This window comes from Acartia tonsa, chromosome 10, assembly GCF_053477335.1.
Source record: "Acartia tonsa isolate MP-2025a chromosome 10, ASM5347733v1, whole genome shotgun sequence".
In the NCBI taxonomy this organism is placed as follows: domain Eukaryota; kingdom Metazoa; phylum Arthropoda; class Copepoda; order Calanoida; family Acartiidae; genus Acartia; species Acartia tonsa.
The window spans coordinates 7,472,180-7,497,737 of NC_137269.1; the positions used below are offsets into that span (position 1 = coordinate 7,472,180).

The window sequence follows — 25,558 nt, forward strand, 5'->3', positions numbered from 1 at the left end:
AATATGCTAAGCAGAGGTGGATTCTTTAAAAAACTTTTGTCTCACTAAAAATTCTTTGCTCACTAAAATCAGTGAGACTCGCTAAAAATTTAGAGGGGATCATTTTGCCTCAGTGTTTTGCCTCACAAAAAGTTTTTTAAGAATTGACCTCAGTTATCTTTAAAATTGATTTCTGTCTGGTTATATACAATACATAAATTATTACTGAATCCTTTACTAACCGTAAATCATCATATTTTCACTATATATGACCTTAAATTTACATATTTTTTCAGAAATTTATTTATTAGACATTTATATTAAAATGTGTTGCCAAGCCTAAGGTCTAAATATGCTTCTAGAATTTAACTGCAGGTAATCCATAGTCAAATTATAGAGTAGCTTTTGTTATAGTAGCGAATCTAAAATATAGATGTATAACCAGACAACTGCCTAGATCCCAATGTTGGGAACCTTTTTCGTCTGCTAGCAAATTTCTTTCTGCTCTTTTGTGGCGACTTGGCTGTGTTAATATATCCAACGCTATTAGATGATTTTCAAAGACCCAATTGAAAGTCGGTACATGGTCTTCGGGGTTGGGACATACAGTTATTTAACCCCTTCCCTCTCTATTCTTTTACACTAATCTATAACTATTGATAGAATCAATAATGAAAAAAAAACAATGTGCCAATAATGATTTATTCAAAAAGTGAAATCTTTTTTTGACAATCAGCACATAAACAAGGGCGATAACATCCGTAAGTAGCGAAGCACAATTAATTCATGGAATACAAAATTAATCACAGAGAAGTTGTTTAGTTGATAAATATGCAATTAATCATAAAATAACCTTTTTGAAAAAGATAATAAAACAAAATTAAATGATTTATTTAATCAAACAAAATTTAGCATAAAAGAATATTTAAATCCCAAGGTAATAAATGATCGAGCGATAGCTCATCATTTAATGAATATTTACTTAAACCAAATATCGCGTTTTTTGCAATGGAATGCCTTTTTATGCATAACCCAAAGACTGACGAACAAAATAATTTAAAAACTTGATACTCATGTATATAGGCAACCGAAAAAAAATGCCTGTACAGACGGACGGACTGACGGATAGACAAGGTGAATTATTGAGTATCTTCGCTTCTAAAAATAATAGGTCTGCATTTGAAAAGAAGATTGTTAAAAAATATTGTAACAATAGGTTTCCAAAAAAAGTTAAAACATCTACATTTATTTTCTATAGATTTTTTCATTTTTATGTAATTATCAAATATAAAAGAATGCTTTTTTCAAAATATTCATAGAAATAAAGTACAAAAATACTAAATTCAAAATATCAAGAAATCGAACAGACGTCGTTAAATTTTATATAATTCTTCACAAAATTTCCAGCCATATATCCTATCCTATTATATAAAGTAGTAAGGTTTCTTTTGTCTCTAGCGAAGGATCTCGCTAACCGCTGAACCGATATTTTTCTTCTTTACAATGAAGCTTCGTATAGGTCCTGGGAAAGTTTTAAACTAATTTTGGGGAGGGAGTATTCACCCCCCTCCTCCCCCAAAAAATATTTTTTTTGCTCTTTTGAAACTCAAATTTAAAATGGGAAGAGATCGACTTTCCCTTCTCCTACCTTTTGTGCCCCTAGAGACTTCTAGGGGCGTAGCCGCTAGTTAATTATATAAAGTAGTAAGGTTTCTTTTGTCTGTAGCGAAGGATCTCGATAACCGCTGAACCGATATGGTTCTATTTTACAATGACGCTTTTTTTGGTCCAGGGAAGGCTTTTAACTATTTTGGGGGAAGGTTTCTCACACATTAATTGTCCCTAGAGGCTTCTAGGGGATTAGCCGCTAGTATCTTTATTATAGTATCCTCGAAAAATAAATATCTGGATAGAAATTTATTTGAAACAGTGAAACAGTGGGGATATACAGTTATTTAACCCCTTCCCCCTCTAGTGTTTTCCTCTTATGATGGTCAGACGGACAAAGTAAGTTATAAAATAGTAGCCTTGCGAAAATACGGACAAATTGAAACTATCCGGATAGCAGATTTATAATGCCGGATATCCGGTATCAGGCCGGAAATCTGGCCAACGCCGTATATCCGGCAAACTACCTTATATACGGGCCGGATATCTGGCCAACGTTGTATATCCGGCAAACTAACAGATAACCGGATATCCGGCATTAGAAATCAGCCGGGTATCCGATATCCGGCCAAAAAAGTATTATATTAAGTGTTTAAAATAAATTAAAATCGCGGAAATGAGTTTCTAACCCTGATAGCAACGGGAACATAAATCAAAATTCTACTTTTTATTTTAAACATTTCATTTATCATTTTTTACTACGAGTGAATATTTTATTTTTATAGGCGACGATATTCTATAATTAGGTTAGGAAGGCTTTTATCGATTATTTAGGTATGTTAGAATTTTCCGATAGATTTAAAACTTGGTATGAGAATTCACGTAACAGTTAAGCTAAATTTAAGCACAATTTTTTATGTGATATAATTATCGTATTTATTTGATGCGAGGAAAAATGATTCTTATGACAACAAGGTACAATGTTATAATGAACCTAGTAAAAGTGTTTGACTCTGATTATGACATAAAAAAAATTAGCCAATGAGATGTAAGTATACACTGTAATTGACCAATGGTAAAATTTATGGTGGCCTCTCATTGGCTAATTTTTTTTACGTCATGATCAGAGTCAGATACTTTTACTAAGTTCTGTTATAATCAAAGCATTTCTATAATCAAGTCATTATTAAGTAATAATGTCCTCAAACTGTATCCTGTATTTACTGCTGTCTGTTTGTACTGAAGGATCTCGCTAACCTCTTAACCGATATGGGTGTTTTTTACAGGCTAGCTTCTCATAGGGCCTGGGAAGGTTTATAACTATTTTGGGAGAGGGTACCACCAACCTCGCAAAATTTTTTTTATTTGAAATCAAAATTTGGGGGTTGGTCGACCCCCCCCCCCCCCCAACCCTCCCTCAAGTGATCCTAGAGGCCTCTAGGGGAATATCCGCTAGTGAAGTATAAAGGGCTAAAAACTGTGCAATACCACTTAACAATTGGAAATAAAGGAGATTTACAAAGTGTCCTAAAATATGTGCCGTGTGACGTCATAAAAATTAGGGAAGCGAGGAAAGGTGGGAAAGGAAACCCATAAAAAAGTTGATGGATCTATTGACGTAACACGGCTCATTTTTTTGGACACTTTTCTAGAGCTACAAAATAATTGTCAATGTATATTTCAAAGATATTGTATGAACATACTATGCATAGTTTGTTGACTTATTATCGTATTAAACATTAAATTATATGATTTATTTACAATTTCAGAAAATAATTTGTTTATTTTTTTAATATCGTGGCTTTTCCATAATCCTATATAAAAATATATAATACAAATTAACGATGTTTGTATGTTTGTTTGTAGCGAAGGATCTCGCTAACCGCTGAACCGATTGGGTTCTTCTTTACAGGGTAGCTTCGCATAGGTACTGGGAAGGTTTATAGCTATTTTAGATGAGGTTACTACCACCCTATCAAGAGAAATCGCATAAAGAAACGCCGCATAGCGGATATTTTTGGTAAACAAAAACAAAAAATAACCCCATCTAGTGGCGAAAAAATATTTTTGGTAAACAGCTGATTTTAAAACATTTTTTGTAGCCGCTAGTATTAAGTAAAAGAAAATATTGCTAGGTTTTATGGTTTATCTAAAAAGTGTTTCATATTCACAAAAAGAAACCATACCAAATAAATCAAAGGAAAGTAAAAGGAAAGGGCATTTACTCCTGCGGGGCTTACTTGTTCCTAATTTAACCTAACCTTAAGTAAGAACCAATACACAAGAAATATTTTTATTTTGACTTGGCACTTTGAAAGAACACAAAAAAATCAATTTTCAATGAATAATTTAACAAATATGTTGCTTGTAATGTAAATAAACAAATAAATAACAGGGTAAAATCCTAACTTAATAGGCGAGTGGACCACGAATGACCCCCTCCCCTTATTCATTTTAAGACAGTAATCATTAGTAATTCAGTTACAGTATGTATTATCATTGAATAAAAAAAAGTATTAAAAATTTATTCCTTTTTATTACGACTAGCGGCTGCGCCCCTAGCATCTTATACAAATGGCTGGGGATTACCCAAAAAAATAGCCTAAAACCACAGCAAATTAGAACTCAATCAGTTCATTAGCTTTCGAAATCTTACGCTACAGAAAAAAAAAACTTACTGTTTTTAGTATGGATTACTATCCTGACCTTCTTACTATGGCTTAATTGATATGATAACAGAACAAAAGTTGTATCTGTCTTTTCAAAGGAGAATACATATTAGTCCTCTTACTTAAATTGCTCTTTTAAATTTAATTCTTCTGTTGACCTAAAAAGTTACTTTAGGGGCCTAGAAATACATGTACAAAATTTTATCTCTCTATCTCAACTGACTACCTAGAGTCAGGCCTCTAAAAAAGGCCATTTTTAAGATCCCGTTATTTCATACAAAAATTTCAAATGCATACGATAATTGCTTGGAGATTAATTTAGGTGTTCTGCATATTTTTAAAATATAAAATGCGATTTAGATTGTTGTGTCAAAAGTATACTGTGCTTTCTTTGAATCGTGATCGACTAGCGCTGGCAATGTCTGTTTCTAACATTTTTCAGCATTTTTTTTGGAAGAGGGACCGAAGGGGGGTTTATTGGCGATCAGGGGGAAATTGTCCATAACAACACAAAAAACATGATACAAGTTTGAAAAAGTCAGGGAGGTAGGGGACATTGGACTAGAGATTAAACTAATACCCATAGTTTTATAAACACAGTATCCTATTCGTTGGCTTAACAACTTTTGGTATTTTTGGGGTATTTAAACTTTTCTACCAATAATTTGTTTATCATCCTTGAGCTTGTACAATATTTAAATGTAATACAGCTTATAATGGAGAAAGCCTAAAATGTCACGTGTGACGTCATAAAAATCCGTCTAAAAAGGAAGGATGAGAGGAGAAGTGGGAAAGTAAACCCTTAAAAAAGAGATGTATTTTTATGACGTCACATTTGACAGTTTAGGCTCTTAAAAATTATGTCATACAATACAAAGGACCAATGATAAGCCCGTATACATTTTACCATATGTCAATGTAAATTTATTGTATGACTTCATTTTTATAAGGTGCTTCTTCAAAGACTCGACAAAGTGACAGAGAAAAATAGGCGTGTGACGTCAATATATCCATCTCTTTTTAAGGGGTAACCTTTCCCACATCTCCTCTCATCTCTCCCTTTCATGACGTCATATGGCTCATTATTTCTGCCACTTTGTCGAGTCTCGCTTCTTTAATGTGGAGAATATCTTATCCCTTAAGATCCCTGAATATAGGAACTATGCAGTGTGTATTCACTTAGGCATATTATCAAATCATTGGGGATTAGACAATGGCCGATAAATTAATGTAAATCCCCAAGGATGATACAATTAGTTGTCGAAACGTTTGCATGTTAAAATTAATGAACCAGCCAATCAAAATAAAAGTCCCCAAAGTTGTTACGTCAACGCATAAGACAACGTTAGTTACAACTTTGAGAACTAGTGTAATAAACAGCCCATTGTCCCCTTCCTCACTGAAAGCAATCCACAAAGAGGCCTCTAGGGGCACTTGAGGAGAGTTGAATCCCAAAACCACTTTTTTATGATAGTTTTATAAATAGTTATAAACCTATGAGAAGCTACCCTGTTCAGGAGAACCCGATTGGATCAGCGGTTAGCGAGATCCTTAGGTACAAACAGACAAACATCCTGTTAATTTCTCAATAATGTTCGCTTTAAAGAAAATCAAATTTTTTTTATTTTCGCTTCAATGAACGTTGTTATCCTTATTTTCAGTATTTGAGTAAATCCAGGGATCTAAAGGGATAAGACAATAGCCGATAAATCCCCAATTATTATACACAAAATTACCCCTTTTGTAGATTAAATTAGTGGTTGAAACATTTGAACACTCAACTTAAGTCCCAAAAGTTGTGAAGCCACGAATACGAAAACGTGATATAAAACTTTGGAGACTAGTGTAATAAACAGCCCATTGTCCCCTCTCTCTCTCTCTGGAAAAAATCCATGTTGTCTATAATGAAAGCAAATGGAATCTTTGCATTAATCTTGGTTTACTACTTGAATACTAGGGTTGGGCCGGATATCCGGTCTTTTTTTTTCTCCGGCCGGATACCGGATATTGAAACTATCCGGCCGGATATCCGGTAATATAATATTTTATATTATACTACTAAAATCTCTACTTTTTAAATTTGAAATGGTTGTAATTTTATTTTCTTTGAAGCTAGAAGAAATCTTTTCTCGAATATATAAGTTTAGCTGTTTGGGCACTTGCAGCCTAATAGATTTTGGGTAATAATCGATACAGGGAACATTTTACCGTGAAAATCCTAAAGCAGAAAAACATTAGCAAAGATTTCGATGCATTTTCATTTGATTTTTGACACATTAAAAAGAAAGAAAATCTACAACATTGTGTATAAACATTATTAATTATCTTAATTTGGAGAGATTTAGAGTAAACCAATAGAGGGGGAAGGGGTTAAAAAACCAGTGGACCCTGTGCCGACTTCCAATTTTTTGAATCTCAGCCAATAGCGTCGCTAATATTACACAGCCAAGTCACTACAAAAGAACAGAAATTTGCTAGCAGGCGAATAAGGTCAACAAGACAGGTGCCAGTTAATTAACAGGTTTATCTATAATACAAAGTAGAACGATGTATGTCTGTTTTTCTGTTTGTTTGTAGCGAAGGATCTCGCTAACCGCTGAACCGATCGGGTTCTCCTTTACAGGGTAGCTTCTCATAGGTCACGGGAAGGTTTATAACTATTTTCTTGGGGGTGGGACACCTCCACCCCCCACAAAAAAATATCTTTTTCTTTTTATTACTAAAATTTAAATAGTGGGGTCGACTACCCCCCCCCCCCCCCCAACAAAAAAAAATCCCCCAAAAAAATTTATACAGTGCATCTTGAACATACTGATACTTTGTCAAATTGTTAAAAATAAAAATAAATTCTTTTTTTCAGCGAGGACTTGGACACCAACTCTGAGGTGTGGAAAATTATGGGATATGTCATCGCTTCATTTGGTATCATAGGTATGTTTTACAGATAGATAGAATGTTGCTTCACTTCTAGTCTCTAGGGGAAGTGTGATAGGTTACAAAGACCCATATAACGCTTCCCTAAATGTACAACCAATTCGGACCAGCATTTCTAGTTCTTTAGCTACGGAAAAAAAACTTACTACTTTATATTAGAGGACAGAAATAGTTTCACAGAGAGCGGTGTTAGATAAAAGAGAGATGAAATACACTAGACTAGCGGCTATGCCCTTAGAGGCCTCTAGAGACGAATAAAATTGTTTTGTCAATCTATCAGCTATTTACCAAAAATATTTTTTTCTCCACTAGTACTTAATTTCTTCCCAGGACCTATGAGAAGCTACTCTGTAAAGGAAAACCATATCGGTTCAGCAGTTAGCGAGATCCTTCGGTACAAACAGACACACAAACAAACATCCTGTTACTTTATTATAAGGATAGTTTTTAGGGAGTTACTTAGATCGATATATAGATAGATTTTTAGCCAGCAATTTCATTATATAATTGTAAATGTAACATTATTTCTGTGTGTACCAAAGGATCTCGTCAACCGCTGAACCGATATGATTCTCCTGTACAGTAATCCAGGTCATAGGTCCTTGAAAGGTTTATAACTATATTGGAGGAGGTTACCACGAATCTACAAAGAAGTAATTGCCCCCCCCCCGTAAAAAAAAGTGACTCCCCCCCCGTAAAAAAGTGACTCCCCCCCTCTTCACATTATTTACATCATCAATAATTTTGTGAATTTTGTTTTTGCTGTGCTACTATTTTTTTTTAAAGCGAAGCTTTTCTATTATTAGGATCGGTCCGTCCGTCCGGAACGGTCAGCTTTTTTCGTTAATTTAGGCATGATAGAATTGTCCTATTGATTTTAGACTCGGTGATTCCTGTAGTAGTTAGGTACGATTTAGAAAGCGTAGCAATTTTATAATCATTACCAGAATGTCCGTACGTCCATTTTAAACATGTTAATTGTTTTACTTTTAAAACAACAATTTTTTATGTGATCTAATTATCCGATTTATCTGATTATTAGTATACTGATTCCTGGGACAACAAAGTACAATATTATAAACGAAGCAATAAAGTCCTAAAAATATAAGTATGTCCATAAACATTATGCTGTATCAAGCAGTCTTTCAACAAATTTACTTACAATTTTGCTTCGACTTATACATTTATATATTGATTATTCAGTTCTGACACTATACAAGTGTAAATGTCCGTTTGTCCTACCGTTTCAGAGCTTCACTTTTATGGATGTTGTCATCCTTGTTTTTATTTAAGGTTAAGCAAAAAAGTAATTTTGTAAGTAATCATATTAAAAAAGAAAAATATTTTTCCCAAAAATATAATATATATATAATTATGGTTTATATGCATTAAATAAATGTTTTTTTTTATTGTAAAGCTGCTCTATGATTCTATCCGTCAGTTGCTAAAAATCACCCATGTGACGTCATGAAAATGGGAGATTTTCCATCTCTGTTTTAGAGGTTTTCTTTCCCACTTCTCCTCTCATCTCCCTCATTTTATGACGTCACATGGCTGATTTTAACACACTTTGGTCTTTGTCTCAAATTACACATGGATTAGATTAATTAAATTGGCTAAAATTGAAGATGAAACGTTTAATTTTTTCAAACTGTCTGGTTATAAATGATATTTTGATAATATTGGTTTTGATTTATGTCATTTGCTACCTCTCATGGATGTTGTCATCCTTGTTATCGTAATGTATTTCTTTTAAAGTACTTTGTATAATGTTATTAACTGGTTTCTGGGTAAAAACATTAAACAAAAACAATCATAATATTTTCTAAAATAAGTGAAGCAATATTGGATATAATAATGTCAATAGAAATTTTACCCCCTGGGTAAAATTTCTTTTGGGGGGGTGGTTATACAAATTTCGCTAATTTACCCCCCTCCCAAATGAATATTACTCCCACACCCTCAAAAATAAAAAGCTTGAACGTTCTTGGAGGTTAAATTTGAGATGGTACTACCATATATTTAACATATCACTAGTAGGTCAACTAAGAATAGTTATTCAAATCACGTGAAGAATGCATACATACGAAAAAACCTAACTTTAGAAAATGCTCGCAACTGAAGAACATAATTACCATATCTGAATAACACAATTTTATATAAGAACTATTCTACATTTTTACTTAAGGATAAATATACACATTATATAAACACATTTATAAATAAATATGTATATTACAAAAGAACATTACTACTTGTAGAGTGTCAGAACTGAATTAGCAGATTATTAATGCTTATTTCTAAACAAAATTGTAAGTAAATTTGTATCAAACTTCTTAAATACAAGTTACTGTTTAAGGACATACTAACATTTTAAGGTCACTATTATAGAGATGCTTTTAACATTGTACCTTATGGCAATAAGAATCAGTAATTCAAAAATCAAAAGAATAGAAAAATTATAATGATTATAGAGTTGCTACGCTTTCTAAATCGTACCTAACTACTAAAGGAATCGCCATGCAAAGTTTTAAATCGATAGGACAATTCTAACATGCCTAAATTAACGAAAAAAAGCTATTCATCTGTGACGGACGGACGTACGGACCGATGTTTATATCCTATCACGTAATAAATGCGAATTGACAGAGGCACCAACAAACATTCTGATACTTGCAAGTAACACACAAAATTGAAAGCAATAAAAAAAATGTATCCTCCTTTATAATATAAATTCCTCTTTTACAATAGATTTTTAATTTAGTAGCGTATATCTAATCTATATGAATGAACATCCGCGAGTGGTGGAAATACCTTAGCTTTAAACAGGCGTAATTCTTTACAATGCATTATTAGGACTACCAGTCAAAGGTCGTAAAATCAATTCCTCGGAAGTTTGGACAGAAAATGAGAGATTTAACTACTTTTATTTATCCTTGGTTATTTGTACCTGGCGTTAGAGTGTCATGGGCAGCAGCCTTGCCGTTATGTAGGTGTGCTATTTTTAATCTTTTTGTATTTTCTCGTATGCATTCGAATCCGGTGGATAAGAACCGGTTCTCATCAATACGGAAAAACTATGTATAGCATCTTACTATATCCAGCTCTTTCTACGAATATAAAAATGTACAACCATAAGAATAAAACCAGCTTTTTTAGCCCATACCTTCGGCACCTCTGGGCAAAAAAACTGGTTTTAATCTTATAATAGTACATACTTTATCCGCGGAAAGGTGTTTATAATACGATGCGAGAAATAAATATTATGCTATATATTATGTTTTATTTTCAGGAAATCTTGTTTCAGTATCAATCCTGATAAAGAAAGAATTTAGGTAATTTTATTATTAATATTATCTATAACACAAAGTAGACTGATGTCTGTCCATCTCGCTGTCCGTCTGTCTGTCTGTCTGTCCCTTAAGATCTCAGTAACCACTGAATTGATTGTATTCTACTCTTAAGGGTATATACCTAATGGTCCTGGGGTGGTTTAAGCTATTTTCTTGGAGGGTGAGACACTCCCAACCCTCTAAAAAAAACTAAAAAAAATCCCCAACAATTTTTTTCTTAAGTTAATTTAAAATGTGGTGGTTGCAGCACCAGAGGTACTTATAATTTTTATTTTTCTTAATTACATCTTGGGGCAAAGCCCCTAGAGGCTATGGGCGAAGCCGCTAGTTATATTATAAAACAACAGGATAACTGTCTTTTTTTCTGTGTGTGCGTGTGTTGTGGTAAAGGATCTCGCTAACCACTGGACCGATATGGTTCTCTTTCAATGTAAAGATTCTAGAGGGTACAACTACCCTCTTAAGAGTAATCGCCCCTGGAAAAAAATGAATCCCCCTAATTTTTTTGTACTTTTTTCTAAAAATTTGAAGGGGAGGGTCTTCCCAAACTCCCTATAAACCCAACTGCCCCTAGAGACAATTAGATATCCTTATTCTTAAACTTTGTACAGAAAATAATTTTTCTATTACATTAAATAAAAAGTTCTGGAAATCTTTTGAGTTTTTTTGCTGGAATATAGGTATAGCACAATGGAAAATAAATTAATTTTCATCAAAATTATCATAAATAAATGCCTCCTTTTGTATTTTGTGTTTTATTAAACCAAACAAAAATATTTTTGGGTACCTTTCGTGGTCACGCCTCTTAAGGGGCGTTTCGTCGTATTTTCACTTTAGCTTCTCTCCTACTTCTATCCCCTGCGGGGGGGGGGGGGGGGCTCTAAACCTGCGGGACAATCACCTAAATTAAAAATACCTAACCTAAAATAACCTATTGAAATCGACTTTGAAAATACGATGAAACATTGGCAGAGCTGAGGCGTTGTCAGCTTCAAAATACAAAACTAGTTTATTACGATAAAATTAATTCATTGGTCTCTTTTCCCTGTGAGGCATTTGTCAGTTCTTTTGACTTATCTTGTCAATTTTGACAATGAGATTGAAACAAAGAAACAGGGCTCGGCAGCCAAGCGCCAGCCGCCTGTAAGCCTCAGAAAAATCAACCCTCTCGAATACAGATCAGCTGGAAGTCTATAGTCGACCAAAATATGACAATCCCTATTTGCGAGATAAAAAAAATTCATAGCAACCAAACGGGATTGAATTTGAGGCTTTGTTGCGGCTGCCGAGCCTTGTAAAGAAATCTCTCTTTTGGCCATTTACCTTATTTCTTAATACTGGACCAACCATTTTCTAATAATATGAAGAAAACTAGAAAGTATAAAGAAGAATTTGAATATACTACTAGGCTTTAATCAAAACTTTGAAACTCAATTAATTTTAGAGATTATGTTTTATATTGTTTTTGAATCCTTATATAAAGTAATATGATGTCTTTTCATCTAAAACATGACTAACAATATATTCTATTGTATTCTAATTTGAGACAGCGAAAAATGACACCAAAATATGACGTCATACGATAAAATAAGCAATGAGAGGCAAGTATATATTATACCATTGATCAATTACAATGTATACTGGCCTCTCATCGGACAACTTTATTGTATGACGTCATTTTTTGGTGCCATCGGAATCTTGCACTGTCTCTTCTACAATGGGCCGTAAATTACTTTACCTCGTTAGGGCGGAATTCTCCTACGATTTTTAAGAGATCATTTAGAGAAAGCAGAGCATCATCCGCTTGTAATGGGAGAAATGGGAAAGAAAACTCCTAAAAAGAGATGGAGAATCCCTCATTTTTATTACGTCACAGGAATCAAAAGCGGTACAGATTCGGCTTCGTGCTTTCATGAATGATATCATCCTTGTTTTTCATTTCAGAGAAACTTTCCACCGGCTTCTGTTGTCCTTGGCTATTGTAGATCTTCTCTATGTTATTTCTGTTGTTGTAAGGTTGGAATTTTTAATTAATTCAGGGATCTAAAGGGATAAGACAAGGGCCGATAAATTTATGTACAATCCCAATGAAGCTTCTCATAGCTTCTTAGATGGTTTTATGCTATTTTTTCAAAATAAGTCTGGATATGATTTAGGTTATGTTTTTGGCCTTTCATATCACTTCGAATATAGAGCCCCTAGATGATAGGGGCGCAACCGTAAATGTAAAATTATCAACAAAGTCTCTCAACAAACAAGAAACAATTTTTGCTAACAATTTCAGTTAGAGTAAAAAAACGTATTCATTCGGTGAATTAGAACTGGTGAATTATGAATTATACGGTGAATTAGAACTGGTTCTCATTCATACGAAAAAAGTATGGCTAGCATCGTATTATATCCAGTTTTCTACGAATATAAAAATCTACAATTATCTCGGGGCTAAAAAACTGGTTTTAATCTTATAATTGTACATACTATATCCGCGGAAAGCTGTTTATAATACGAAGCTAGAAATAACTATTCTTTGATTAATAAAATAAATAAAGATGACAACGTCCATACGCAGCGAAGCACAAATAAATCATGTATTGACAAGCAGATCAAACTGAGTTATAGTGCAGATGTTTAGTTGTCATAAAAAAGAGAGAAAATGTGTGATTATTATATAATAAAAAATCACGTAACCTTCTTAATAGTTATTTCTCGCATCGTATTATAAACGGCTTTCCGCGGCTTCAGCACCTCGAGGCTAAAAAACTGGTTTTAATCTTATGATTGTACATTTTTATATTCGTAGAAAGCTGGATATAATACGATGCTAGACATAGTTTTTTCGTATGGATGAGAACCGGTTCCTATCCACCGGATTCGAATGAATACGAGAAAAAATATATTTATTTTTTGAAGAATAACCGACAGGCTGACGGACTAAGTTTGGCAACTAAAAGCTTTTTTGTGAGGGATATTTTCACCATAAAAATCAGTGATATATCTCAAATAGCAACCAAGGAAACTACATTTCCCCTATTGCATTACGAACAAACCGACAGACAGACAGGTTGGATAATAAATAACCTACGAAAATAAAAAGGAAATCTTGTGAAATATGATATTTAGATAATAAATATAAAACATAATTCAATGGAATATTTATTTGAACGTCACTAAAATGTATTGATAAGAATTCCATATGAATTTTTTTATTTGAAAGTATCAGGATATCCGTCTGTCTGTACCTAAGGATCTCGATAACCGCTGAACCGATATGTTTCTTCTTTACAATGTGTCTTCCATAGGCCCTGGGAAGGTTTATACTTTGAGGGAGGGTATCATCCACCCTCCAAAGATAAATCGCTCCTAGTAAAAAAGGAGACGAAGCCCAATCTGTCCCACTGTGAGGAAGACGATTCCCTTTTCTCCCATCTCTTTTGAAAAGATTTTCTTCCCTCCCCCTTCCCTTTTTCTTTTCCATTTTTATATGACGTCATATAGGAATCGTCTTCCTTACAGTGGGACAGATTGGGCTTCGTCAAAAAAAGGACCCTTACCCAAACAAAAACAAAAAAAACATTTATATACTTTAAAAAACCTAAATTTAAAAGTGGGATATCGACCCACCTCTTCACATCCCCCCCCCCCCCTCTCTTACAAAGAGACAAAATTAGAATGTGAAATTGATATGTAATTATTTTGGTGTTCTCTCACTTACTCCAAATGTATAACGACAATAAAGCTAGAAACTCATTTCTCGTATTCATTCGAATCGTCTAGCATCGTACTATATCCAGCTTTCTTCGAATATAAAAATGTACAATTATAAGATTAAAACAAGTTTTTTTAGCCCGTGCCTTCTGCATCTTGGGTCTAAAGCCGTTTATAACGCGAGAAATGACTATTTTAGTAGCTTTGAGAAGTACTGACTATCGTAAAATCATATTTATTGGAGGCGAAGCTTTTTCTATAATTAGGGTCTTGCGTCTGTCCGTGCGTAACGATTAGCTATTATCGTTACTTTAGGTATGTTAGAAATAAACGTCCAAGCTATTTGGGGGGGTGGGGTAAAATGTTTTTAAGGGGGGGGGGGTAATTCGCTTTTTTTTTGGGGGGGGGGGGGTAAAATGGCGCGAGAAGCGCGCAGAAATTTTTTTACCCCCCACAAAATTTTTACCCCGGGGGTAAAATTTGCTTCGGGGGGGGTAATTACCCCCTCTGAAATCTGTTAGCAGGGGTAAATTTTGTTTCCCCCCACCTAAATTTACCCACAGGTTAAAATTTTTTTGGTAAGGTAATTTAAATTTTATTAAATATTTAGTATTAAAAATGCGCGCGAATAGTTTGGGGGGTAATTACCCCCTCCTAAATGGTTGGAGGTGCCTACGGCACCCCCAGGGTATGGGTAAATTTTAAATGGGGGGGTAAAATGAAAAAAAATTTGGGGGTACCTACGGCACCCCCAAATTCGTTTAGGGGGGGGGGGTTACCCCCCCCCCCTTGGACGTCTATGATGTTAGAATTGTTTTATCAAGTTTAAACTTTGCATGATTGGTGATTTCTGTAACAGTTAGGCACAGGTGAGTTTTTTTCTCCTTTGTTGACCTAAAAACATTGTGTACTTTTGATCGAATTTAATTGTTTGGTTCTAATTAGTAGTATTTAGAACTCTTAAAACCGGAGAGAGGGTAATTTTGTTTTAATATCATTGGGTCCACACTGTGTTATCCTTTGTGATTCCTGAAAATGAAGACGAAGAAAGTCCCTCAATGACGTCATAAAAATGAGGGATAGGAGAAGAGGATTGGGAAAGAAACCCCCTAAAAAAGAGATGGATAATCCCTCGTTTTTATGCTGATTTTTTTATGGACTTTCTTCGCCTTCCTGAAAATGCTACACTACTTTTAAACATAATTTCTTCACATGATGACAAGGATGACAACATCCATAAAAGCGAAGCACTGAAACGGTAGGACAAACGGACATTAACACTTGTATAGTGTCTGAACTGAATAATCAGAATATAAAAGTATTAGAGTCGAAGCAAAATTGTAAGTAAATTTGTTAAAAAACGGCTTGATACAGGATAATGTTTATGGACTTGATTATAGAGTTGCTTTGCTTATAATATTGTTCTTTGTTGTCCCAGGAATCAATATACAAAAAATCGGATCAAACGGATATTTAGATCACATAAAAATTTATTGGTAAAAAAGTAGAAAAATCAACATGTTTAAAATGGACGCACGGACATTCTGGTAATGATTATAGAGTTGCTAGGCTTTCTAAATCGTACCTAACTACTAGAGGAATCATCATGCAAAGTTTGAAATTGATAGGACAATTCTAACATGCCTAAATTAACGAATAAAAGCTATCTATCTCGGACGGACGGATAGACCGACCCTAATTATAGAAAAGCCTCGCTTTTAATAATATTGCGTGCTATTTAATACTATTATATCTCTATACTTCTGCAAATTTATTATGCTATATTATTGGGATAGATCAATGTAAGATGAATATGCTAAAATGGTTTTAGGTGAAAATTTATGATCTTTTTACTTCTCGTTGAAGGCTTTTTAAAGAAACACGAAAACAGTAAAAGTGTCGAACTATGACGTCAGAAAAAATTAACAATTAACCAATAAGAAGCCAGTATTCACTGTGGTAAAATATATAGCGGCCTCTCATTGGTTAATTGTTAATTTTTTCTGACGTCATAGTTCGACACTTTTACTGTTTTCAAGAAACACACCTACACAGACTTAAAAAAAAAACAGTAGTTGCTTTATAAGTTTTATAATAACTAGTGGCTGCAAGCCTTGCAGATAGGGGCTCTGTACTCAAATAAGGAAAAAAGTAGCCCATGAACATTCTGGAATCTATATGAAAAATTCCTATAAAATAGAGAACTCAATCGGTTCACCTCCCTCGAAGAAGTAAAAGAAAAATTTTTGGGTGGGAGGTCATTTTTTGTAGGGGCGATTTTTTTAGAAGCTTGTGTTACCCTCCCCTAAAATAGTTATAAAACATCCCAGAACCTATGATAAGCTACATTGTAAAGGAGAACCATATCAGTTCAGCGGTTATTGAGATCCTTCGGTACACACAGACAGACACACGGAATAACTTACATACAGATAGACATCCTGTTACTTTTATATAAGGAAAAGACTCTTAATTTTCCTCTTTAATCAACCAAATTCAGGGGTGAGAGAATAGAATCTTTCCACAAATTTTTATCTGCAAAATATTTCCTTTGGTAGTAGGTTATAATTGAGGGGTAATAAAAGGATGTAACCGCTATTTTTTATCTCCATTTCTGGTAAAAAAAACTTAATTAAGTTCAACTGCATTAGAAAGTCAGAATGTACAACAAGAACAACTATGTTAATAATAAGCGGGACAATAACATTCTTACAGTTTCCTTTCAAGGGCAAAGAAGGAAGGCAACAAAATGCTCAAAAATGGTGAAGGGATTTCAAGAAAAAAATTAATATAGAGCAGTGTCATACAATAAATATTAAACATTATAAAAAAAGGAAATCACAAATCCTTTAAAATCACGCAACCTTTAAAAGCATGAAAAATTAAAAATCTAGGAATCGATCTAGCGCCCCAATTTATATACAAATCTTAATAAAAACTTGATGAAAATATGTAGAATATAAAATTGATTAATCCCTGAAAAATTCAGCTCTTTATCTTGAAAAGGAGTTGAGAAAATCATGAAAATGTAAAAATCTAGGAATCGATCTAGCACCCCAAATAACAGAGAAATGGACAAAACAATTTATATATTAGATGGGCAAATATAATGGGAATCTTCACTAAAAATTGCAGCTGTCTATTTTTTATAGGAGCCGAGAAAATCACTTTTCCCCCTTAGCGTTACGGACTGACTGACTGACGGACAGACAAAGTGAATTATAGAGTAGCTTCGCTATTACAAATACACTATTCTGAGACATGAAGACATATTTCGATTTTAGCAATCATTTTCTGTTCATTTAGTCTCTTGTAGAAGTGAATCAAGCAATATTAGCTTGGACTTTTTAGTCCGACAAAAAAAATAAGAAGAATACATCCATTTTACACTGAGAAGTGGCAAAAAAGACGTACTATCAGACATAAGCGTATGCAATGCTTTATAGAGTAGCTTGGATCCTAAAACTGTTTTAATTAAGATTGAGTTCTACCATTTTGCAGCATTTTTGGCTAATTTAATTTTTAATGTGCATCTTTTCTATATTAGTTCATATTACTAGTGTAGCTGTCTATAGTGCCAATCAAAATGGGGATAGATGTCACTGCTTTTGGCCTACCTATTCTGTTGACGTCAGGAAATATCCTATATCCCATCTCTTTTCTAGGGGGATTTCTTTCCCTCTTCTCTATCTCTTTCTCTCTATTATGACGTCAATAGAACAGGTATGCCAAAAGCGGGCATGTATCCCCATTTTCCTGGGGCACTAAACACAGCTACATTGCTAGTTTATAAGCAAAAATATTGAAAGATATGTTAGAATCGTCCTAGCCTTTTGATACATGTTTTATCCAAATACAATAACGTTTTCTTATTGGTTGGCTTAACAACGTTGGGGGGTTTTGTGAATTTTGATTAGTTGGTTTATTAAGCTGAGTGTTCACACGTCTCAATTACTAACTCCAATCTACAGAAGGGGAAATTTTGTGTATTATCATTCGCGATGTACATCAATTTTTCGCCCATTGTCTTATCCCTTAAGATCCTTGTGTTTTACCTTCTTTGCAGCTTTCCGTCAATGTTTTTGAGAATTTTAAACATCACCCGGCATCTCTGACTTTTTGTACATGTTTTTCCTGGTGTACAATGTACATTTGCCTGTGCACTTTTTTAGGCAGTAGCTAGGTTGCCTTTAGCATGGCTGAATTATAATAACAGCAGCTTTATAATTCAACAGCGCGTCTAATTAAGCATCAATCGCAGTCGCAACATTTTAATTCTGCCACCTCTAGGCCGCGTGTTTTATTTAGTCATCTAATAAGCCGCATTGTCAACCGCGCAGCAAAAATGTCGTATTATTTTTAACATTCAGAAACTTAAAACTTTTAATAAAAAATACGCCTTACTGGCCTACCATAGGCCAATTAGAATGCATACTGGTCTGCCATTGGTAATTTAGTCTTTGTATTGGCCTTTCATTGGTATTTTGTATTGTATGACGTCAAGTTTTTTTATGGCACTATAAAGAGCTTTACTTATGATAATATGTTTTATTCTTTTAAACAAAAATATCTTTCTTATGTAAATATTTTCATGTAGCACTGAGAAGCATCTATATAAGTGAATAGTAGCTATCGCAAAATTCCCTAAAGTTGTGAGTTTAAGATTTCAGTCATAAGCGCTCATTAAGTCAAACTGTTTTTAAATATGCATTTAATTATACTATGCGTTTGGTCAACATTAAGAACAGTTAGACTTAAAAGCGCTTTTGACTGGAATCTTACTCAAAACTTAACGCAATCAAGGATTGTATGTAGTACAATCACGTAATTTATTTATCATGGCTCATAATGCATCAAATATTATAGAATTAAAAGAAATTATTTACCCTCAAACTTTTTATTAATTATCTATATGTAAACAAGAATGACAAAATCCATAAGTAGCGAAGCTAAAAAATTATGAACATCCGAAAAAGATAATCTATACAGCATTATTATAAAAAAATGAAATAAAATAAATCACGAAGCCTTTCAAAAATTTGTAATGGTTTAAAAAAGCATGAAGTTAATCAGGAAAACGCGAAAATCTTGAAATCGATCTAGCACCTCAACCAATAAGCCAGTCTTAATAAAACTTTGTGAAAATATGTAGAACTTTAACTTATTAAATTCCTAAAAATTCCAGCTTTCTGTCTATTCTGTAATTATGGATGTCGGTATGTTTGTTTATGTGTGTTATTTAAAGAGCAGTCTCATAACAGTGTCTTTCCATTGGAACATAATCCATCATACACAAATAAACATAAAATATTTTACTGTATAACAGTTTACTGTATTTTAAAGTATATTAAAAATATGTTTATTAGTATGAAACTTTGGAAATAGTTGATCTTGTACAAGCTTAGTATGAAGGATTATTTGTATATGTATATCTGTCCCTTAATATCTCGGTAACCACTGAACCGATTGGATTCTACTCTTCAGAGAATATATCTACTGGTCCTGTGGTGGTTTTAAGCTATTTTCTTGGGAGGGGGACATCCTCCCCCCCCAAGAAAAGAACCCCACTTAATTTTAATTTGAAATTATTGGTCGCAGCACCAGAAGTACTTAATTTTTTTTAATTACCTCTTGGGGTAGAGCCCCTAGATGCTAGCGGCGATGCTGCTAGTTATCTATAAATTAATATAAAAGTCATATAACGAAAGAAATTATTTACTTTCATACATAATAAACTAATTATTACTTATATATAACTCTCATATATTTAGCATTTTTGTTCTATAATTTTTATATACTTTTCTTATTTTATGACAATTTTTATTTATTGAATACTAGCGGCTACGCAAAGGGTCCCTTGAGGGGGCGGGGAACTTTTTTGTTGGGGGGGGGGGGGGGGGGGGGGCAACCAATTCCCATTTTTAATTTGAATTTATTTTTTGGGGGGTGGGTAATTTTTGGCTTGCGGAGATTTCTATTAGGAGGGAGGTGGTACAAACTTCCAAAATAGTTAAAAGCTTTCCCAGTATCTATGAGAAGCTATCCTGTAAAGGAGAATCATATCGGTTCAACAATTAGCGAGATTCTTCATTACACATAGACAGACTGATAGATGAACAGACAGAGATCATGTTACTTTTATATAAGGATATGTACTGTATGTATTATCCTTTTAATACGTGCTATGACCGTTTTCAGAAATTTACAAATCTAGTTTCCTCCATATTATGACATATTCACTATGATAATTAAAAACGAAGTTTTTTTATAATCAGGGTCGGTCCGTCCATACAAATCATCTCTATAATCAAGTCCTAAAAATGTAAGTATGTCCTTAAACATTATTCTGTATTTATTCGGTTTTTTAAACAAATTAACTCAAAATTTTGTTTCGACTTAAATACATTTATTTTCTTATTATCTAGATCTGACACTCTACAAGTGTTAATGTTCGTGTGTCTTACCGTTTCAGAGCTTTGCTTTTATGGATATTGTCATCCTTACTATATAATGTAATCAGGGTATGTAATAGGTCTAATATTTAGGGAGGCTAAGCCACTAATTAGTTTTTTTAAAAGGCTGATGTATACCGACTGGGGATTTATGAAATATATTTTATAAAAAAAAAGGTTGCTGTTCACAGCCGTAATCTTTGTTGTATAATCCTATTATGTAAAGTAGTAAGCGTTTTTATCTGTAGCAAAGGATCTCGCTAACCGCTGAAACGATATGGTTCTCCTTTACAGTGTAGCTTACAGTCCAGGAAAGGTTTATAACTATTTTGAGGGAGGGAATTTCATCCTACCAAGATTTTTTTTTTCTTTTTCTCCTCCTTTCTCAAGTGCCCATAGAGGCTTTTAGGGGGCGTAGCCGCTAGTCTGTATATGAAGTAAAAGGATATATGTCTGTCTGTACTGAAGGTTCTCGCTAACCGCTGAAACGATATGGTTGTCCTTTGCAGTGTAGCTTCTCATAGGTCCTGGGAGCGTTTATAGCTATTTTTGGGGAGGATACCACCACCCTCCAAAAAGAAATCGCCACAAATCCAAAAATATAAAGCACCTAGCGGATATTTTTTTAATAGTTATTTCTCGCATCGTATCATTAACAGCTTTCCGCGGATATAAAAAGTACAATTAATAGAAAGTTTATTTGTTTTTATATTCGTAGAAAACTAGATATAATATGATGCTAGACATAGTTTTTTTTCTTCATGTGGATGAGAACTGGTTCTAATCCACCGGATATTAATCGGTTTCGAATGAATACGAGAAAACATTCAACGTGCCCCAAGAGGCATCTGGGAGCGTAGACGCTAGTTTTTTTTTCTAAAAGAAACACGGGTTTAATCTTTAAGCAGCTTTAGCAAAAGATTTAAAAGATTTGAAACGGACTGCGGTCTTGGAATAGTTATTTCTCTCATCGTATTATAAACGGCTTTCCGCGGATATAGAATGTACAATTATGAGATTACCGTCTAAAAGAAACTGGTTTTAATCTTATGATTGTACATTTCTATATTCGTAGAAAACTGGATATAATACGATGCTAGACAGGGGCGTCCAAGCTTTTTATTTTGGGGGGGGTAAAAAATTTTTAGGGGGGGGGTAATTCATGTTTGGGGGGGGTAAAATGGCGCGCGAAGCGCGCCGCAAATTTTTTTTACCCCCCCCAAAATTTTTACCCCGGGGGTAAAATTTGCTTGGGGGGGGTAATTACCCCCCCTGAAATCTGTTGGCAGGGGTAAATTTAGTTTACCCCCCCCAAAATTTACCCCCGGGGTAAAATTTTTGGGGGGGGGTAATTTCAATTTTATTAAATATATAGTATTAGAAATGCGCGCGAAGCGCGCAAAAATTTTTTTTATTAGAGATTTTTTATTTTGGGGGGGGTATTTACCCCCCCAAAATTGTTTGGGGGGGTAAATACCCCCTCCTTAATGGTTGGGGGTGCCTACGGCACCCCCAGGGTAGGGGTAAATTTTGAATGGGGGGGGTAAAATGAAAAAAATTTTGGGGGTGCCAATTGGCCCATTACCCCCCCCCCTTGGACGCCTATGATGCTAGACATAGTTTTTTCGTATGGATAAGAACCGGTTCCTATCCACCGGATTCGAATGAATACGAGAAAAAATATTACAAAGCGCTGATGACAATTCCCAAACATAATCATGTAAATTATATAAAATTATGTGTACTCCATATATGATACTGCATATCATTTAATATACTTATCCTTTATGTAAACATAATGTTATTATCTCTACTAATAGCTTACATAATACAGGGTCCACAACATGTTTAATACATTGAATTGCATTGGCTGTGGAGAGGATAATACAAAATAAATGTTGCTTTTTTCTTTTTTGGCTGCTGTCCAAAAAATACAATAGTACTTGTAAGAAAAAAATACTTTAGAATCAACATTATTTTTTAAAAAAATCAGGATGTTTTTTCTGTAAAATTTTCAATAAGTCGTCTAATTGCATAGTTTTTGATGTCAATTAAAATGACAAACCCCAGGAATAGGTATAACCAACATTGGTTAAAAATCTAAAATAATATTTGGGGGGCAAATGGAGAGGTCGTCAATTTTACGATGTGTTGCCCCCCACCGACAGCTGAAAAACACGTAGAGGTTTCGTGATTTTTTTCCGAATTAATTTCATTGTTGGTATAAGCTGGACAAACCCTCTTTTTATGCATATGTATCAATAATAAACAAGAATGACAACATTCATAAAAGCGAAGCTCTAAAACGGTAGTACAAACGAATATTAACACTTGCAGAGTGTCAAAACTGATTAATCAGAATATAAATGTCGTACCTAGCAGTTCCAGACGTACGGACGGACGGACATACGGACCTACCTTAGTGACGTATGAGGGGATGTACAGACAGACTGCGAATTCGAGTATAGAGTAGCTCCGATACAATTTAATAATCAATAATCTAACAAAGTATTTCTAAAAAATACACATTTATTAAACATATAAAACTGGTTAGAAATAGGCAGATTAATGGGATTATTATTATAGGATATATTTATTAGGATATCAATTAAAGGCTTGGACGTCCTGTTTCTTAGTTAGGTAAGAAACGACGTACTTAAACACGTGGGAAATATAGATACCGCCAGCCTAGACATATAGGCTTGTATCTAACCGAATGCAGACGGGAGGAAGCGTATTCACTCTTTGGCCTGCAACAATCAACTAGCCCTCAACACAGCAGGATGGAGTATGGTGACGGTTACAAGTGGAGGTCTGACTCAGCCAGAGAAGTATAGGAATGTGAACAGGGATAAGGATACATAAACTTGGGTGTTGATTACCACACTTGCCCCCTCTGAGGGAATATGAAATATTCCCTCACAGTTGACCTGCACGCCGGCTTCTGCGGGTTGATGTGGTACTCGCAGGTTCTTCGATTGCGGCCATAGCCCTCTCTACGATATCCACAGGATTGGGTTCAGCGGGAGTAGGATTTTCTGGAGCTGCTGGAGGCTCTGGAGCAACAGCATTCTGGAGGGCTAACATGCCCTCACAGGGAGCCGTGGCTACTGGATCTTCAGAGGCAGCGCCAGCCTGCGGATTAACAGGCAGATCAATTCCAGATGGAAAGAGCTCACTGATTTGAGCATCGAGCTCTGTGTCACTGTTTTCCTCTGCAGGATCCAGGACCTCTGGATTGCCTTCTCTATCGGTGGGCCTGTACTCATCAGAGCACTCAGAACCGCCATAATGGGAGATCAGCTCAACTCCATCATCATCTGGCCGGGGTACGTCCCCAGCGGGAAGAGATGCCTCTATGGGTGCCACATTCTGCCCAGGTACATTCATTACATTACAACGAGTATTAATATATTTAATTACCCTGTCAGAGTTTTGGTCCAACAGTCGACTAGTGGCCTCAATAACCGTGGTCATTCGTGATTTTAACTCAACGGTCGAGTCCTCAGAGACGGTGCGAATTTTGTCGCGCAAAGTTTTGCGGTTCCGCAGTAATTCTGCGGAAATTTCAATAAGGCGCTTGCCATGTTGTATATATGCTTTCTCAACAAATGAAGCATTGCTAGCAATTTTAGTTTCCAGACTTCTCTGGAAGGGGAGAAGAGCTTCCTCCATTGCTTCTTTTACAGTGGAGGATAGGACTTTTTTCCATTCCTCAGCGGTCACCCAAAAAGCCTTAGGCTCACTTTTGTTTTCTGCTAATGTCTCTTTCTTTTTAGGGGGTAATGGAGGCGGTTGAATTTCCACCTTAGCCTTTTTGGCTACTGGGCCGCCGCTGCCTGTTGGTGTTGGCGGACGTTTTTCTACCGCTTTTGGGGCAGATTTTACGGCGACTACCTCCAATTCAGGTGAGGCACTACGTTTTGGCGGCGATTCCACCCGATTTTTTTGCGGTTCCCCTCCCCTATTTTGTTCCATTAGAGGCCTGGTTCTAGACCTGGCTTTATCGGAATATTCGTTGGCTTCTAAGTTTTTAGCCTGCCGCAATTTTTCTTGCAAGTCTAGGAGTTCCTTTGGAACATCTTTTCTCGCGGTGCGGTAAACGTGGATTGACTTTGAGACACATTGCAGTTCACTGAGGTTTTCAGGGTTGCGCGGCGGTTTTACACGCGGCTGATACCTGTTTTCATCAGGTTCATAGTAGGCTTCCTCAGGGCCGCCCTGGGGATAGCCATGATTGCTGTCATAGTAATAGTCCTCTTCATTGTAAAAGGGTGCCTCTTCATATTCTCGACGGTATGAAGAGTGACCGGCCCCATGGGAGTGGTGAAAACCCCTTGAAAAATTCCGCCTGGGATATCCTAAAACAAAAATAATAAACTTAAAATTAAGGGTCATTAATTCCTTATACCAAATAAGGAAATATTTTTACAAAGACGACCTTTAGGGACGACAATTTTATAGGTATATATGCTTGATACAGGTCGTCCGTTTTTGAGGGGATTAGTTTTCCCCATTATTTGTAAAATCCCGCAATTCGTGCGTTTCACTCGTACCTCCTTCTTTGTACGCGTGAATTTTGGTGCAGGCTAATATGTAGATAATAAAAGCGACGCATAATAACGACCCTATTCCTGTAAGGATGGCTGCTACTACAAGCACTATATGATACCAAGTACTGGATAGAAAATCAACCACCTTATGATACGTTTGAATAAACCAGGAGTCAGTTATTTTTACTTCAAAATTATTGGAGTCTGCGGCAAGTTGGCTGAGGTATAATTCCTCGGCACTTTCTGAGAAATTAGTTTTTTCTAGGCTTTGCCAAGAATGATATAGAAATAAGCTAATCGGTTTA

At 35.0% G+C, this 25,558-nt stretch overlaps 1 protein-coding gene across 1 annotated transcript in view; it reads left to right on the top strand.

Annotated features, from left to right (window-relative positions):
• The first annotated feature begins 273 nt into the window (after nucleotides 1-273).
• The window catches only part of LOC145330415 (uncharacterized), an 87,230-nt gene continuing 61,945 nt past the window's right edge, over nucleotides 274-25,558 (top strand). The window contains exons 1-4 of the mRNA XM_080175052.1: nucleotides 274-354; nucleotides 7,117-7,187; nucleotides 10,483-10,525; nucleotides 12,488-12,559. Coding sequence (XP_080031178.1) covers nucleotides 332-354; nucleotides 7,117-7,187; nucleotides 10,483-10,525; nucleotides 12,488-12,559 — 209 coding nt within the window. The 5' untranslated portion in view covers nucleotides 274-331. The remainder of the gene's footprint in view (nucleotides 355-7,116; nucleotides 7,188-10,482; nucleotides 10,526-12,487; nucleotides 12,560-25,558) is intronic.